At 51.8% G+C, this 18,138-nt stretch overlaps 1 protein-coding gene across 1 annotated transcript; it reads left to right on the forward strand.

Annotated features, from left to right (window-relative positions):
* Positions 1-632: 632 nt before the first annotated feature.
* Positions 633-17,800, forward strand: CHRNA3 (cholinergic receptor nicotinic alpha 3 subunit). Its single transcript, XM_088024915.1, is given in 4 exon segments — positions 633-674; positions 1,554-1,663; positions 6,381-7,392; positions 17,494-17,800. Coding segments are annotated over 4 exon segments (1,230 nt in total). The 5' UTR covers positions 633-647; the 3' UTR covers positions 17,575-17,800.
* Positions 17,801-18,138: the final 338 nt, after the last annotated feature.

An 18,138-nucleotide genomic window follows, 5' to 3' on the forward strand; every position in this document is an offset into this window, starting at 1 on the left:
TGGAGGTGAGGGTAGTTGGTGAGCTCTTCCCTATGCTAGCCTGAGAAGCAGCTCACTTACTGCAACCCTGCGGGTGGATGCAGATATAATGGATGCTTCTACGGGTAAAGAAAGTCAGGTTCAGAGAGGTTAAACCCCTTGACCGAGCTCACACAGCTGACAAGCAGTTTGGCAGGATTTGCACCAGATCCCCCCCAACTCTCCAGCCCAGGCTTGTGACCATAGTTTCTCCCTGGATGTGTGTGACCTCGTGTGTCTGGCGGGCCTCAGTTTCCCAGTCTGTAACTCGCACTGCAGAGTCCCCACAGCAGGCGATGAGGGGGCTATGGGCGGGCGGTGTCCCTGGCCAGGGGAAAAGTGACGCTTCCTCCTCTCAGTGGCCGTGGCCTCCGAGGCTGAGCACCGTCTGTTTGAGAGGCTGTTCGAGGATTACAACGAGATCATCCGGCCTGTGGCCAACGTGTCGGACCCAGTCATCATCCAGTTTGAAGTGTCCATGTCTCAGCTGGTGAAGGTGGTGAGTGCGGGAGCCGGGAGCCAGGGTGTGGGGAACGGGGCTTCTGGAAGAGCCTTTCCCAGAACCAGCCTGGTGTTTGTATTCACGTGACCACTCTCCTCTCTCCATCTAGGACGAAGTCAATCAGATCATGGAGACCAACCTGTGGCTCAAGCAAGTGAGTGAGTGGACACTGGGCACTGCTGCCCCCTGGTGGTGGCTGCTGTCTCTACTCCCAAAGATGGGGTCAGCCCCCCTGGAAGTTGGACCCTCAAGTCACACGTGACAGGTTGCCGCCTGGAGGGAGAGACCTCCATAGTCATGCGGCGCCGGGGACAGACCTGGGCCTGGAGCCCACCCCCAGCTGGGCTGGTGCCGAGGCCACCTCCTTCCCTTCTGGCCAAAAATCCGTCCTTCAGTAAAATCAGATGCTGTTTTCTTTGGCAGAGTGGGAGCAGGGGCTCCGGACTTTCCTGTTCAGATTGAGGCCAAAGACACCGGCTTCCATGGGCCCCCATCCCCCGGGGAGGCTTTGTCCAGCCCTGGACAGATAACTCCCCGGATTATTGTGACCATCTGCTGGCCCACGCAGCCTTCCCATTCCCCGGAGGCTGGGGAGCCAGGAGGGTACAGGTCCTGTTGTGCACCTGCTCCCATCCCCCAGTGTCTGCTGCTACGTGATTCTCGGGCCCCAGTGGGGTCCTGGCTCCTTCCCCAGAACCTTCAGTCACCAACCCCGCTTGACCTGGAGGTGGAGGAGGGTTGTGTGTCATCAGCACCCCATTCTTGGGGCTGGGGGGCAGGACAGGTGTGGGGAAGCTCCCGGAGAGCCGTCTCAGGACGTAAACAGCAAGCACATAAGGCATGCAGCTGGCCTGCACTAGTGGGGATCCCCGTTGGTCGGTGCAGGGTGGCTGGCCCCCGCTGCAGAGGCAGCCCGGCGCGGTCTCCCCCATGGGCTCAGCGGTGCAGGCTTCCACAGGACCAGTGAGGTCAAGGAAGGAGACCGTGCAGGTCCTTCTGCTGACTCCCGCTCTCCCCCTGCTCCTCTCCCCAGATCTGGAATGACTACAAGCTGAAGTGGAACCCCTCTGACTATGATGGGGCAGAGTTCATGCGCGTCCCCGCGCAGAAGATCTGGAAGCCAGACATCGTGCTGTACAACAAGTAAGCGCGGGGTGGGCCCTGCCCCGACTGCATCCAAGGGGGCTTCGCGGATTCGTGACTTCCACAGGGATTTACTGAGCACCTACTGTGTGCCACGTGCCGGAGATCCCCACCCTGACCCCAGGGGATGCAGGCAGGAACCATAACCTCCAAGTGTGCAGCCGGGGACCCGAGGGGTGGCCAGGGAGGGGGCGCGACCTTCCCCGAAGGTCAGGACCCAGGGGAGCTTCACTCTCCGCGCCTGATGACGGCAGGCCCACAGTTGCATGCAGCCTCTCCCGTCTCACTGGTTCTCCACCTGCCCATCATGGCGCCTCCAAAACTGGCCTCTTTCCCAAAACCTGACGCTTTCCACAGCGAAGCTCTGTTATTGGGCAAATGTAAATCTTAGGTGATATCTTCCAACACGTACTAGTTTTTCTCTGGAAAAACAGCACTTTTATAGCTGTGCTTTGTCTAAAGTCACCGTGTTTTAACCATACACTTTTCAGCAAAGCACTTCATACAGAATTAATCAGATCTTAACGATTCAAAGTATTCTGTGTTTAGGTTTCTTATACCGGATGAGCACAAATTAATATGTTTCAACTATTAGGACTGAAGAAGCTATATTTTTGGCTGCGTCCCACTTCCTGGTCACTGGCTAAAAGAAGGGTCTTTAGCCACTCCAAAGATGGGCCAAGGTTTTTGTTTGTTTGTTTTTTTACTGTTTCCCCAAGGAAATACATCATTCATAAATGTTTCTTTCATGCAACTTGTATTTGTAGATTTAGTCCGCACAGAACTGGGACACAAGATAAACTCCGTTGGTTTGCAAAGCATGAGCATCCAGAGGCTCTTAGGGACCTGGGCAGGGCACTGAGAATTTCCGCTAAGCTAGAATTAAGAAAATGTGCAGAAATTTTAATCTCATGATATGAATTTCAAGGTTGTTCTCTTGCTGGCAATCTTGGGTGAACAGCCGGAGGCCTGAGGGTGTGAGTCTAACGAGACTGAGTCCCAGTGAAATGCTTCACGTTGGACATGGTGAGGAGCAAATAGCATACGGAATTCTCCCGGAATCTGGAACTGAAAGTTTTAGAGGAAACTGCACAGCTCCTGTCTCCGGGTTAGAGCTGGAGTTTCTCAGGACTGGTCCCTCTGTGGAGAGTTTCTCTTCATTTGGACACATGAGACACATCTTTGACAATCTCGGGCCAGAATTTCCCCTGTGGTTTCGGTTTTCTGAAGTTCACTCTCTAACAGGACCCTCAGAAAGCGCTCATGGGCACAAAATTCCCCACGTTCTTACACGTTCATAACCCACTGTAGCCTTTTTAGATAATGCTTAGCTGGATATAAAATCCTTGCCTGAGATCTTCCTCACATGAAAGTCTTAATGCTGCCTCTCTGTCCCGGGATGAAGTGTCGTGTGAAAATCTGATGCCCGTCTAAGCAGGTGACAACAGGCGGCTTCGGGAAGAGAAAGGGGGCCGCTGGGGTACACACGCCAGGACCACGACCTGAACCGGGACGGTCTGGGCAACCCAGTCCTTGCAGGGGCTGTTCCTCCGGCCCAGGTGCCCAGAGGCTTCCTCCCTTCGTCTGTCAAGTCCCCTTGTTTGTGCCGCGCGTGCACACAGGATAGGACTCGACACCGGGAAAGCTTTTCTCTGAGTCCCAGGACATGAGATTTGTCCTGCTGCTTTGGTTTTTCTCTCCGGGAACCCTGTCTGCATGTACGTTGGTGCTTCACCCACATTCTGGATTTTTCTCTGGGGTTCTCGTCTCTGTCTGATGCGGACGTCAGTCCTGTCTGGGTTCGTTCCCACGACTGCGCCTTCGACACCGTCTTGTTGCTTTTAGGCTTTGCTTCTAAGGTGGTTTTTGTTTCTTTTCCTCATTCTTTCCTCAGTTTTGCCAACTCTTGATACACCCGCTGCTCCAGCCAGGTTATTTCGCGTCTGGTTACACCGCTCTTTCCGCTTCCAGAGGTCACTTAGCGCATCTTGATCTGTACATTGGGCCGTGCCTTTCCCCGGCTCCGGGGCTGTCCTTCGGGGTGTGCGCTTCTCTGCTTGTGATTTAGGCATTCATGTTCCTACATTTCTCACACTACAGTCCTTCCTGTTGCTCTTGTGGAGATAGTGGCCTTTGCTGAACTTTGAGGACAGGCTCCCAGAGGGGACTGGGCAGGCGGGGTCTCCTTTTGCCAGCTCGAGAGCATCTGGGTCAGCGGGCCCCAGGGTCGGAGCGAGCCACCGCTAGACACCTGCTTCTCGGCCTGTAAACCCTCTTCCTTCTCTCCTCAACCTGCTTCCGACCCTGTTTAACTTGGGTCCTACCCTAAGCAGCATTTTTCTGGGTGGGTCTGTGTCCTCCCAGGAGGGAGTTTGGGGGAGGAATGTCTGAGACCCTCGAGCCCACACCAGCCCCCGTGGCCGTCCCTGCAGACCATCCGTGGACCACACCATCTTCTTGGTTCTTCCCCACAAGCAAAGCCATGGGCCCCCCATTTCCCTGCTCCCCTTGCTGAGGGTTCACCACAGAGCGGGGGCCTCTTTCTTGAGGGGCAGATGCCTACTCGTGGTTTCTTGGTCTGGGGCTCTTGGGACACGAGAACTCCCTCTTACCCTGGCCATCACTGCTCCTGGTTGATCACCGTCCCACGCAGGCCTCCCTGGGCTTGGGCTTGGTCCCCACACGCTCGTATTCTGAAGCTCGTTTGCCTGTAACCTGACTTCGATGATGTGCTCAGTAGGTTTTCCTTTGCTCCCCGGGTTGCCTGTCTGTCTGCTGCTGGGAATTTGGAGAGAACATTCACACCGCTCATCACCCTCACCCCCCTGAGGCTCCGTCTCCCTGAGAGCAAGCCCCCACCCACCTTCTCTCCTCCAAGGGCCTCACAGGCGGCCCGGAGCCCTCCCAGTCCTGCTGGGTCTTGCTGCCCGCATCTCCTGGACCCCCGTCAGAGGCTGCGACTGTTTATTACGTACATAACGCGTACAAGGGCCCTGTCTGTGGTGGGTGCTGTGCCACCCCCAGGGCCCAGCTGGGTTGTGGTCTTCCATGTGTGCCGGTGGCAGAGACGGGTTGCAGACATGGCCCAGTCAGCAGACAGGCCCTCCAGAGCAGGCACCGCCCCGGGACCAGGATCCCCGGGAACAAGCAGGAATGAGCATCACCCATCCGGGCAAACCTCACTCCAGTGTTTGGCCTTGGGGTGCACAGGGGTGGTTTAGCGACCCCTCACTTGTGCCCCAAGTTCCAGTGGGTCAAGGCCCTGCCACAGACACTCTGTGGGATCCCGCGGTCTGACCGTCGGTGTCATCCTCAAGGAGGTCACTGGACTAGAGCGGTGGGTGGCAAGGGCTGGGCAGTAACTATTTTAGACTTTGTGGGCCAGTCCCAGCTGTGGCCCCGCTGCCCTTGTCACCAAAAACAGACACAGACAGGGTGGCTGTCTCCCAGTGGACACGTATTCACAGAGAAGGGGGCAGGCCTGTGCACCGTGTCCGGAGGTCTCTTTCCGTTCCCACGTTTTGTGGACCCAGGATGCCGTGAGGAAGTTGTTCTGGGGTCTTCTCAGCCCCCTGAGCAGGCCCCGCAGGTTCTTTAGGAGAATCACAGTCAGGGACACATGGGCCCTGCCCGCTCCTCATGCCTCCCGTCCGCATGGAGCCGGAGCGAGAACGGAGGGCGCTGAGCGTGAATAAAGCCCGCAGGGCCCCTGTGGGACAGACAGGCCAACTGGAGGACAGGGAGGCAGTGGCCTGGGGTCTTCACACCGAGGGTCTGCTCCATGGAGGCACGGATGGGGGGCAGAGACCAGCAAGACACATCCCTTCTGTGTCCACATGTTCTCGCTAAATAACAGGGAACACCCAGCTGTCCCCAAACGTGCAGGTGTGTCCTGTTCTCCAGCCCTCGAGGCAGACGGGCGAGGAGGCCGCTCCTTCGGCAGGGTGTGCATGCCTCCAGGGCAGAACTCGAGGAGGCCACAACCGTGACTCTCAGATGCAGGACTGGGGCCCACGGGGCTCTGTGTAGACAGTCCAGGCACGTGGCGGTGAAAGGCAGGGAGAAAATGGGGGCAGATGCGGAACCAGAAGATCAACTAACCTGTTGTGCAGGCTTTGAAAGACAAGGAGTCAGAACCCATGGTCGTTCAAGCAGAGCAGGGCTGGGGGTGGGGGTGGGGGTGGGGGTGGGCGCATGGGGCGCGCAGGGTTCAGGACGCAGCTGGTGTGAGCCCGACTGACGGGGCTCCGGCTGGGCGAGTGGGCCCCCCGGTGGTTTCACGGCTCCACAGTCTGGCCTCACGCGCCTGTGGGCACACAGTGCACGCTGGAGACTGAACGAGGTGCTGACAGGTCTAAACCATAGCGGAACGAGGGGCAAACATCCCCACAGGTTTCCTGCCTCAAGGACAACATTCATCCCATTTCTCTAGAGGGGAAACAATCCCTTTCTGGCCTTTGAAAGCGTCTCAGTAAATATCAAGGCAGAGTCATGGTTGTGGAGCGAACCAGGGATGCACCCTGGGGTGGGGGGATGCAGGCTTGGGCCACGGTGTCCCCGTTTGGTCAGCAGGGTGACGGCCTGGGTGACTTTCTCTGGCTCGCCCTCCTGCCGTGTGGTCTCATATGCGGTCACTTGCACTCGCCTCCGGCGGTGTGAGATGCGGGCCCTGGTGAGCGTGTGGTCATGACCATGTGCCGCCCACCTGTCTCTGCAGTGCTGTTGGGGACTTCCAGGTGGACGACAAGACCAAAGCTTTACTCAAGTACACAGGGGAAGTGACTTGGATCCCGCCGGCCATCTTCAAGAGCTCGTGCAAAATCGACGTGACCTACTTTCCGTTCGATTACCAGAACTGCACCATGAAGTTCGGGTCCTGGTCCTACGACAAGGCAAAAATCGACTTGGTCCTCATCGGCTCCTCCATGAACCTCAAGGACTACTGGGAGAGCGGCGAGTGGGCCATCATCAAAGCCCCCGGCTACAAGCACGACATCAAGTACAACTGCTGTGAGGAGATTTACCCTGACATCACGTACTCGCTCTACATCCGGCGCCTGCCGCTCTTCTACACCATCAACCTCATCATCCCCTGCCTGCTCATCTCCTTCCTCACGGTGCTGGTCTTCTACCTGCCCTCGGACTGCGGCGAGAAGGTGACGCTCTGCATTTCGGTGCTCCTCTCCCTGACCGTGTTTCTCCTGGTCATCACCGAGACCATCCCCTCCACCTCGCTGGTGATTCCGCTCATCGGTGAGTACTTGCTCTTCACCATGATCTTCGTCACGCTGTCCATTGTCATCACAGTCTTCGTGCTCAACGTGCACTACAGAACGCCGACCACGCACACCATGCCCACGTGGGTGAAGACCATCTTCCTGCACCTGCTTCCCAGGGTTATGTTCATGACCCGGCCGGCAGGCAGCGAGGGCCCCACCCAGAGGCCGAGGCCCTCATACAATGCGGAGCTCTCCAATCTCAACTGCTTCAGCCGCACGGAGCCACGAGGCTGCAAGGAAGGCTGTCCCTGCCAGGATGGGACGTGCGGCCAGTGTCACCACCGCAGGATGAAAATCTCAAATTTCAGTGCTAACCTCCCGAGAAGCTCCAGCTCAGAGTCCATCCAGGCCGTGCTGGCCCTCTCTGCGATGTCACCGGAAGTCAGAGAAGCCATCCAGAGCGTCAGGTATATCGCCGAAAATATGAAAGCGCAAAACGAAGCCAAAGAGGTAAGGAGACGTGATTCCCTGGGGCAGGCGTGTGGGGTGGGGCTGAGAGGTTCGACCGGTTCCACCCGGAGACAGCGGCTGTGCTTGGCCCAGCTCCTCCACAGACCAGGCAGGTGTCCCTGGATGTACGGCATCACCGCTCCCAGCCTGTATCCTCACGTGCACCGAGCTGTGAGTGTGCCCTGGAGTCGGCCCTTGAGCCGGAGTCAGTCCGGAGACGAGCCAGGAGAGGGTGCGAGAGCAGATCACCTCCACGTAGCCCAACCCTGAGCTTACAGTCGTCACTTTACTTTCCAACTGTTTGTTTGCCCCATTTAGGTATAAAGTGCACATGTGTAACCCTGAGCTGAGTAGGGACGTGGGACGTTTCCAGTGCCCCCTCCCGGTGGCCCCCTGCCCTCGGGAACCACTGATCCCGACCTCCTGGACGTCGGTTAGCTTTACCTTTCCTTGACCCCCATCTAAATGGAATTCCGTGGCACATTCCCTTCCACGTCTGACCTCTTACATCCAACAAAGTGTCCTTCCAAGACACCTGCTGCTGCCACAGCTTCTGCACATGTGGTCATTTCTAGTTTGGGGCGATTTTGAGGAAAGGTACCATCAGTATTCTCATACACGTCTTCTGGTGAACATACGCACCCGTGTCCCTTGCTGATCGCTGCAAGGAGGCATTTTTAACTTTGGTGGTGGATATTGCGAGGTTCCCAAGGCGTTGGGCCAGTGACGCCCCACCGCAGGCGACGTTTGAGTTTCTGTGGCTGCACGCCCTCCCCCCGACACATGCGAACCGGTGCCTTGTGGCTGTCTTAATGAGCTATTCCCCGCTCAGTAGCAACTCGGAATCTTTTTTGTATGCTTATTGGCCGTTTGCACATCTTCTCTCATGAAGGATCCAGGCAAACTATTTTATCGGGTGAACTTGTTTCCTCCACAACTCTCACACTGCACGAATGTGAAGTATTAGGAGACGTTTTACACTTAATAATATCATGTGTCTGCTGCTCCCTGACTGTCTGTTTACCCCCAAGGTTGTCCGAATCACATGCGATGATTTTATAAGAAGCTCTGCTTTCACATGAATTGGCTCTGCCTTAGGTTGCTGATTAGCAAAGAGCTAATGAACAGATCATTTCAGCTCCTGATGCGTGGTGGGTAGTTAACGTGGATAGATAACGTGGATAGAGAGCCACTGGAGCCTCTTTCACTCCGCTCTGAATGCACAGGACAGTGGCGGAGACAGGAGGGAGCCCGCAGCCACCGCCTGGCCCGCGCCCCACCGGCCTGCGCAGCCGTGAGCTTGCCACCGCCACCCCCACCGCGGTGCCTCCTGATGATCCTGTCCTTGAGCCAAAAAGTCAGGCTCACCTTTAACTCCAGCAGAATCAGCTCCTGGAGCATAAGTACCTGATCTGTGAAAATCTCACGTCTCTAACACTGATAACATTTGCAGGCACTCTCTACCCTTTCTTCATCCACCTTAAACGTAATCATTTCAGTTAGCAGAAATTTTGTAAAGATTGAGATCTAAGTATTCATAGTACTCCAGCCTCTGTCAAGCTATCAGAAATTAACTCTTGGGGCGCCCAGGGGGGCTCTGTCAGTGAAGCATCTGCCTACCGCTCAGGTCATGATCTCAGGGTCCTGGGATCGAGCCCCACGTCGGGCTCCCTGCTCCCTCTCTGCCTGCCACTCCCCCTGCTTGTGCTCTCTTACTCTTTCTCACTCTCTCAAATAAATAAGTAAAATCTTCAAAAAAAATTTAACTCCATTCCAAAGTTACTAGGCACCATACAAAGTACGAGAGTTTCACAAGCATCTTTTCTACAAAAGGACAGTTAAAAATTGTTACTTTTTAAAAGGGAAGTCACCACTGAAATGCCCAGAAGATAAATTAGTGGCAAACTAGTGGCACAAGGTTCATCTCAAGGGGCAGCCACGGCTCAGCTCTGGTCATCCGTTGCCATGGGGGCTGTGGGCCTCCTGTTAGCACTCCCATTTTTCCAGAAATAGCAGAAATCTGGCCCACGGCCTATTGGTAAGCGGGCAGCGAGAGCCAGGACAGACGCTGTGCCGAGGACACACGAGCTGCCTGGAGGGGCCCTCCTTCCCCTGGATCGCAGTCCACGGTTTTCCAGGGAGGCTTTCACTTCCTGGGTCCATGGCCTGGCCTGGCCGGCATCTTCTGAGCTGCGGGTCCTGAGACAGCTTGTCTTGTGCTGGGTGGAGACAGACACCCACAGAGGTATCTGCATGCGCCGATGTTGTGTGCGCTGCATGGATGTATGCTCCTTCCAGAGTCAGTTCTGATTGGTGACTTATTAATTCCGAGTCTTGTGGGTACTTTCCTATCAGGGCTCCATTTCTACCATCTTATTGTGTGTTTTCCATTTACCTTTCTTTCCTCCCGGAGTTTGGGCCGTGCACTGTGAAGTCTGAATCGTGGCCGCTGCTTGGAAAGCCCCGTCTTCTGTTTCTGTTCATGGCTGGGAGGGAGGTGGGGGCTGTGCCTCCGTGACTCAGACCCACACGCCGGACCCACCGCATTGCCTGGCACCCGACCCCACTGTGCTCCCCTCTACTCTTCCTGGCTGCCAGCTGCCCTGGATGTTACGGGAGCTGTGTTCTGGATCAGGGGGTTGTGGGGAGATGTGTCGCTCCTTACTCTGCTCTCAGCCGCACCGTGTGCATCCTGGGCGGTCTTCCTGCGCCTTTCTCCCTGCACCGCCATGTCTTCTCCAGGGCTTACGGTTGAACCTTCGGAGACCTAGGGGCTACAGAATCGAAAAACTCTTCATTTTCAAGGGAGTTTAGCTGGATCCAAAATTCTAGAGTTGAGGTTCCTTTCCTTAAATACTTAAAAAATACTACTGGTTCGGTATCACCGATGAGAAGTTCTCAGTTAACCTGACGCTCTTTGTCTGACTGACGGATTGCGTGTAGAAGCCTCTGGAATCTGTAAACCCAGGACCTGGGTGTGCAGGTCTCTCCTAGACAGACATTCTCACCACCCGCTGCCCCCGAACTTTCCCACCTTCAGTTCTCAGGGGGTCCAGGTTTTCTGTGAAGATTTCTCCCTGTTCCTCTTTCCCTGAACTGCACACGTGTGCTTCCAGCCCCCCACCTCTCCCCTCCTGCCCTCCGCCACCCACCCCTCCTCTGGGTACCTTCCTGCCCCTGCCCCCCACCCCTCCTCATGGGTCCTCTCCTCACAGGTCTCCTCCTGCCCCCTGCCCCTCACCCCCCCTCACAGGTCCCCTCCTACCCGCCGCCCCCACCCCTCCTTGCAGGTCCCTTCCTGCCCTGCCCCTCCTCACGGGTCCTCTCTTGCCCCCTACCCCTCACCCCTCCTTGCAGGTCCCCTCCTGCCCCCTGCCCCTCCTCGTGGGTCCCGTCCTGCCCCCTGCCCCCTACCCCCTACCCCTCCTAGCAGTCCCCTGCTGCTGGCTGTCTCGTCTCTTGAGTCTTTTCCTTGACTTGTCCATCTGACTTGGTGGTTCTGTGACCCTGCTCCTTCTACTTCGTGTTTCTGATACTCTGTGATCTCTGCAGATCTCATGTTTAGTTTAAATCCTTAACCTGTCTGCTGCGTGAATTTCCTTTCAAATGGCTAAGTCTGTGTACTGAGGTCTGAAAACTCACTTTTTCTGGGGGCGTCAGCCATCCTTATGTTTGGGGAGGTGCCCACGTGGCCACAGACTAGACTAGACCACCCTTCAAAGGTGCCTCCTTCCCTCCGGGTGACCTTGCCCCACAAGGGACATCTCGATCTCTGGCTTTTCACCTCCACCAGGCTCTCGTCCGCTCACAAGGAACCCGCATCTCTGGGCAGGGAGAGGACTGGCTGCAAAGAGGCAGAGCTTTAGGGGTGAAAAGAGCACAGCCCAAAGCTGTGCCCAGCCCGCCTTCCCGAGGCCCTCCTCTGCCTGCCCCACCGCACCCCGGGCCAGGTGCCGCCAGCCCCTAACATACAGGCTTCTCTGGCTTCTGGGATGTTCCAGGGCTGGGCTGGGAGAATGAGCCAAGAGCTTGTGCTAGTTCACTGTTTTGTCTGACGCTTCTCTGTTATCATTAGTTCCAAAGCTTCCAGAAAACACGCCATGTCATCTTGCCTTCGAGACTTTAACAGTAGACCTAAAGTTAGTTCCCACCCTGCTCTTTGTGCGGCATATGTGTGTTCATGTGTGAGACCCAAGTCCCCTCCTTCTGCACCGGCCTAAGCCCACAAAGACCTCAGAGGAACGTCTGTAGTTGGGGAAGGGTCATGTTTTTTATCAGCGTGGATATCAATAAGTGTTGTCCATGAAGGACTGTGTGCCAGCAAGCTATCTCACTCCCCCTCGGAGGTAAGTACTGTTCTTTTTTATTATTCAAATTAAATTAATTAACATACAGTGTATTATTAGTTTCAGAGTTCAGTGATTCATCAGTCTCATATAACACCCAGTGCTCATTGAAAATAGAGCAACCATATGATCCAGCAGTTGCACTACTAGGTATCTAGGTAGGTATCTACCCCAAAGAGACAAATGTAGGGATCCAAAGGAGCACCTGCACCCCAATGTTCATAGCAGCAATGTCCACAATAGCCAAACTGTGGAAGGAGCCGACACGTCCTTCAACAGGTGAATGGATAAAGAAGATGTGGTATATATACACAATGGAATATTATGCAGCCATCAGAAAGGATGAATACTTACCGTTTGCATCGACACGGATGGAACTGGAGGGGATTACGCTGAGCGAAATAGTCAGACAAAGACAAATATCATACGATTTCACTCATATGTGGAATATAAAAAACAAAACAGGATCACAGGGGAAGGGAGGGAAAAATAGAACAAGACAAAACCAGAGAGGGAGACAAACCATAGGAGACTCGTAATCACAGGACACAAACAGGGTTGCAGGAGGGGAGGGGGATGGGGGAGTACTGTTCTTACCTGCATTTCACAGACAGAGAAATCGAGGTGAAGAGAGGTCACATAATTTACCCAGATTCTCAGACTCAGGGATTGAAATCAGTGTGTCTCCAAGTCTCTGCTTCCAACCTCTGCCTGTGACAGCCTTGGAGGGGTTCAGCGGCTGGGGGCAGGAGGAACCACGGGGTCTAATGTGTATTTGAGGCACTTACAAACCACAGTCTCGGGAATTCAAACGAAGTACCTGGCAAACAGGGCATTACAATTCTAATTTTAGCTGAGACTCCTTAGTGTCTTCAAGAGCACACATCCACTCCAGCTCCTGATGGGAAAGAAAATTCTTGTGTCCCAGCCCCATTTCAGTGCACTTAATTCAATTACTAAATCACATGCTGCCTCTTTATTATGTGATTATTTCTTCAAAATCCATTGATTCATGGGTTCTCTCTTCCTCAATTCAATTATGGTTTCCTTGCTTTCTGAGTTGTCTAGGAGTATAATTAACATACAATTCTCCTTCCTATTTCAAGCCTGAACTGAAGCTGTATTATATGCAATTAGTCTTGTTCTTTCTTCCATCTCTTACTTCGTTGTCAGCAATTACATCTGATTTCCAGCCTGTCCACGACACTTTGGCCTTATGGTTAAAGAGGATCTTTGGTTAGCTGGGCCTGGGGAGGGCCGTGGGGATGGCGATGATGGCCTGGCCCTGATGTGCTGATTTCATGTGTGGAACAGATGCTAACAGGAAATTAGTATCTAAAGCGGGATGAGAATAGCACTTAGAAGCAACGGTAAATGACAGTTGGATTGTATTAGCTTTTCTAACAAGGCCCAGGAGTCCTTCCTCAGGCACAAGTCAAAGTTTTACTAACTTTATAAATTAGAAATCAGTTGAGGAAAAAACAGATCATGGGGCGCCTGGTGGCTCAGTCGGTGAAGCGTCTGCCTTCAGCTCAGGTCATGATCCCAGGATCCTGGGATCGAGCCCCTCGTCAGGCTCCCTGCTCAGGGGAGAGCCTGCTTCTCCTTCTCCCTCTGCCTCTCCCCACTGCTTGTGCTCGCTCAAATAAATAAAATCTTAAAAAAGAAAAAACAGATTATGTATACATTAAGAAAAAAATTTTTTTTAAGTAAGCTCTACACCCAGCATGGGGCTTGAACTCACAGCCCTGAGACCAAGAGTCGCACGTTCTACTGACTGAGCCAGCCGGGTGCCCCAAGAAATTTCTGATTTAAAACCGATTTAACGTGAATATTTTATACCTGTTTCTCGCAGGGCGTAAAGAGAAACTTGGCAATAGTGGATGTCCTCAGGCTGCATTAGGAACACGAGGTTTCTTGCATTTGGTGGCAGAATGGCTTCTGCTGCTGCAACATGTTTATTCCATGTTCCCGCTGAAACTGGGTTTCCTCCGCCTGCCCTTCGTGCTTTATTTTTTCCTCTTTCCTGATGTTTGTTTTTGTTTTTCAGATTCAGGATGATTGGAAGTACGTCGCCATGGTCATCGATCGCATTTTCCTGTGGGTTTTCATCCTGGTGTGCATTCTGGGGACGGCGGGATTGTTTCTGCAGCCTCTGCTGGCGAGGGACGAGCCGTGAGCACCGCACCGGGTTTGCTGAAGGCTGACCCACATGGGCAGGGGGCGCATTTGTTTCTTCTGGTGGTAAAATACACTCACCCAGGACATGCACCGTCCTCATCACTGTTAGCCGCACCGTTCAGCGTAGGACATACACCCACACTGTTGTGCAGCCATCACCCCCATCTCCAGACCCTCTTCGTCCCGGGAAACCCGAACTCCCCAGCCCCTCCCCCCGCATCCCCATTCCACTGTTTGTAGGATTCTAAGTACCCCACACAAGTGGAATCATGCAGTACTTGTCTTTTCGTGATTGGCTTCTTTGACCGAGCATATTGTCTTCAAGGCTCGTCCGCGTTGTAGCAGGTGTCAGAATGTCCTTCCTGTTCATGGCTGCGTGATACTCTGGTGCCTGTGTGTACATTCTGCTTATCCATTCATCCGTCAGTGGACACCGGGATGGCTCCCACCTTTTGGCTGGTACAGATAATGCTGCTATGAACATGGGTGCACAAGAATCTGTTTGAGACCCTGCTTTCAATTCTTTGGGGTATATGCCCAGAGCTGGAACTGTCAGATCCTGTAGTAATTCTATTTTTAATTTTTTTGAGGAAGCACCATACTGCTTTCCACCATGGCTGCACCATCTTGTGCGCCCACGAGCGCTCCAGCTGGCCTCGTCCTCATCAACACTTGCTTCCTGTGCTTTTGATAACGGCCATCCTAATGCATGGGAGGCGCCGTCTCCTTATGGTTTTGGTTCGCATTTATGTGATGTTGAGTCATGTTGAGCAGCTTCTCCCGAGCCTCTCGGCCATCTGTACGTCTTCTTCAGAGACATGTCTGCTCGAGTCCTTTTCCCCTTCTGAACTGGGTTGTTTGGGTGTTTGGGTTGTTATGTTTTAGGAGTTCTCTGTATAGTGCAGATATTAACCTCCTGTCAGATATGTGATGTGCAGATATTTTCTCCCACTCTGCGGGTTGCCTTTTCACTCTGTTGATAGTGTCTTTCGATGCACAAAAGTTTTAAATTTTCATTAATTCCAGTTTGTCAGTTTTTTGTCACCTGTGCTCTTTTGTGTGATAGCCAAGAAATCCCTGCTAAATCCAGTGCTGTAAAGAATTTGTCCTGTTTTCTTCCAAGACTTTTATTGTTTTAAGTCTTAAATTTAGGCTCTTTCTCACACTTTCTGTCATCAAGCTACCAGCATTGTTTTTGGCATTTCAAGGCTTACTTATGTATCCAGTTGTCTTGATTTTATCAAAAGAGATTCATGCAAGGAAAATGTCGAGTATTTATTATAGATAAATGAACATTTGACCAGCCTTTTTGGTAAGGAAACATCAAAATACAGTTTTCCTGCAATGTTAGGTAGTATGCTCTACCACAGAATATGTAAAAATGGCCTAAATATGAAAACCGTTGTCCTTTTTGTGGTGGTTGAGGCATAACGAGACAGGGAAACTGGCTGCTCAGAAATGGGAACGTCTGTTCGGGTCAGTATCACAAGAGATTTCCTGAGGGCCTTCTTGTCTAGCCCGCAACCTCCTCCGTGTTTTGTACCGTTTCAGCAGCACCCTCCCGCTGCCGGCTCTGACCACGCAAGCCTGGTTCTCCCGTTTCCCGAGAGTCTGAGGGCCGTACCTCCGCCGTGGAGCATCTTCGCGTGTATCCTGCAGCATCCTGAGTGACTGCTGGGAGAGGTTGTGCCCGGTCGCCCGGTCACTGCGGATGAACCTCTGCAACAGCATTTCTCAGCCCTGGCAGCAGTGATGTTTTTGGTTGGATAATTCTGCGCTGGAAGGACTGTCCTGTACGTTATAGGATCTTTAGTGGCACCCCGGCCTCTGCCCACTAGATGCCAGTGACATACCCCCGGTCCCTTGCTGGTTAGGACAACCAAAAATGTCTCCAAAAATTAAGTGTCCCCTCGAGCGCAAAACTGCCCCTGATTGAGAACCACTGCTTTAGACAGATTATTCAGAAGCAGCTCTCCTGTACCGCAAGTCTGAGTCTGACTAGCCACTGACTAGGAGACGAGGATTCCCAGACACCATTTTGATCTTCTCGCTAGTCATTTTGATGTTTTGACTACACAGAAATAAAACTGACAAAATTGCAGCTGCGGTGACTCATGTTTCAGTAAGTCAAAGGAAGATTTCTGTAAAATTTATTTACTTACAGAAATTTTAAGTAACAGTAATGCAGACAGATGAGGAATCAGGGAGATTACGTGCAAAGCTATCTTAACAGGCAGTTTAAACTCAGCAAACCCAACGTTCACCTGTTAAATGACACTGAACATGTGCCTACAGTAAGACAGAGATGAGACGGATCCCCGCTATCTTCCAGAGAGCGCTGACTTGCCCTTAGATGGTTACTTACTATAAATAAGGCATTTGTTCTCGCAAGAGCTAGGAGTTGCTCATCAAACCCGGGCTTCTGTTGGTGTGCTCTCCTGGGTAGCAGCTGAACAGGGGCACGAGGGTAAACTAACTCGTTTACCCTCGACAGTCCATCCGGTCCTGAGTGAGCAGTGAAAGGCTAACACTGCATGACATCTACGAGCCCTCACAACTCTAAGTCTCTAGCACTGTAACTGTTGGGACGAAAGAGAGAAACCAAAACATTACAGATATGTAATGATGTGCTTCTACCTAATTAGAAACCACCTTTAATCTCGGAAGATGGTTTCTTCACAGTAGGATTTGGTATCCGTGGAGGTTTTAAGTTTTAAAACTGGGATTCACTTCATTGTAGAGGACTATTCTGAGATGAACGATACAGAAAGGCTACAATTTATATAGAAGATGGTTATTGTGGAAAATATGGACAAGGGGGTTGAAATTATTGTTAATTATTTAGATACTCGTGCATGTGCACAGGAGTTGTCTATTGTATGATTTTACAGTGGACGGTAAGCTACAAAAATAGTTAATACAATAATCGTTCAGTTAAAGCATCTAAGGAATAAAGTAAGCCTTCAAGGAATTCCCACTTTTCACTTTTTAAAATGTTGGTTATAGAAAAATCAGCATCACATTAAATGGTTATTGTACCAAGTAGCTGGCTTATTTAATACAGCAGTAGGACACCGTGCCGAAGATCAGCTGTCTCCCACCCCCCGCCCCCGCAGATACAGGACAGAGAGAGATTTAAAATGTGTACCTTTACTAATGCAGAAAAAGTCCTGAAATCAGTCTTCAAATATGATGGGAATTTTCCAACACAGTCAAAAGATGAGCTTCATGTTGATTACAAACATGTTATTTGCCAGGATACAAACATTAGGTTTGCACTAGCACAGTTCAGGTACTATTTCGCTGCTATTTCTAGATCAAATGTTGAGTCAGTTAGTGCTTCACTCATGCAGGTAAAATGTTCGAATGGGCAATCTATTAAGATAAACCAATGTTAGCAACCGTCAGTCTGTTAAATTTCAAGCACAATTTACATTTTCTAAGTTTATAGGTACCAGAGCTACATGTGCCTTTGGTAACTAAATTCCTACTATGTCCCCTTGGCGCGGGTATCACTTATTTGCATCTCCAATGTGAACTGGGACTATGATATTTGCCCACTTGTAAATAACAGGAATGAAAAGCCCAAGAGATCCAACAATTGAAACCAGAAGAAAAGTCCACAGAAACATCCGATCCAGCACCTGGGCTATGAATTTCCAGTCTTCAACAACCTGTTGCAAAAAAAAGAAAGAAAAAAACCACACACATTAAACACATAATTTAAAATTGTGTAATTACTGTAAGATACTACACACTGAGTTAGGGGCCAGATCAGTTTGTGCCTCCCGCCGCTGCCTCATAACAGCGAGTGACCCGGTGCTCAGAGCTCTGGGACACACACAGCCTCCACAAGCTTTCAGAGACGCTACGCACTCTTAATTTACACGTTGATTTGTAATATATTACAAGTGGCATATTTTGATAGATTTTTAATAGGATATACTACTTGGATATTTTTTAATAAACTAAAAAAAACTCTTTCTTATTATATAGTTATTTCTGTTACTTATTCTTGCCCAGTAGTGTTTACTTATTTTAATTTTTAAAGAGAGCCCAGCCTAAGGTTAATTAATTTCAAACCAAATTAAAAGTTGGTTCAGAATAATACTTATTGGAGAGCCCTTAATCTTCTTCCCCTCCTCACAACCTGCATTATTTGGTTTTGGATTCCCTAGGGGCCATTTTAATCTAAGTTCATGAATTCAGATCTGCTGGC

Source organism: Eumetopias jubatus, unplaced genomic scaffold (genome assembly GCF_037043125.1).
Source record: "Eumetopias jubatus isolate StellerSeaLion01/CBP00866 unplaced genomic scaffold, mEumJub1_p1.0 scaffold_7, whole genome shotgun sequence".
Classification (NCBI taxonomy): Eukaryota; Metazoa; Chordata; class Mammalia; order Carnivora; family Otariidae; genus Eumetopias; species Eumetopias jubatus.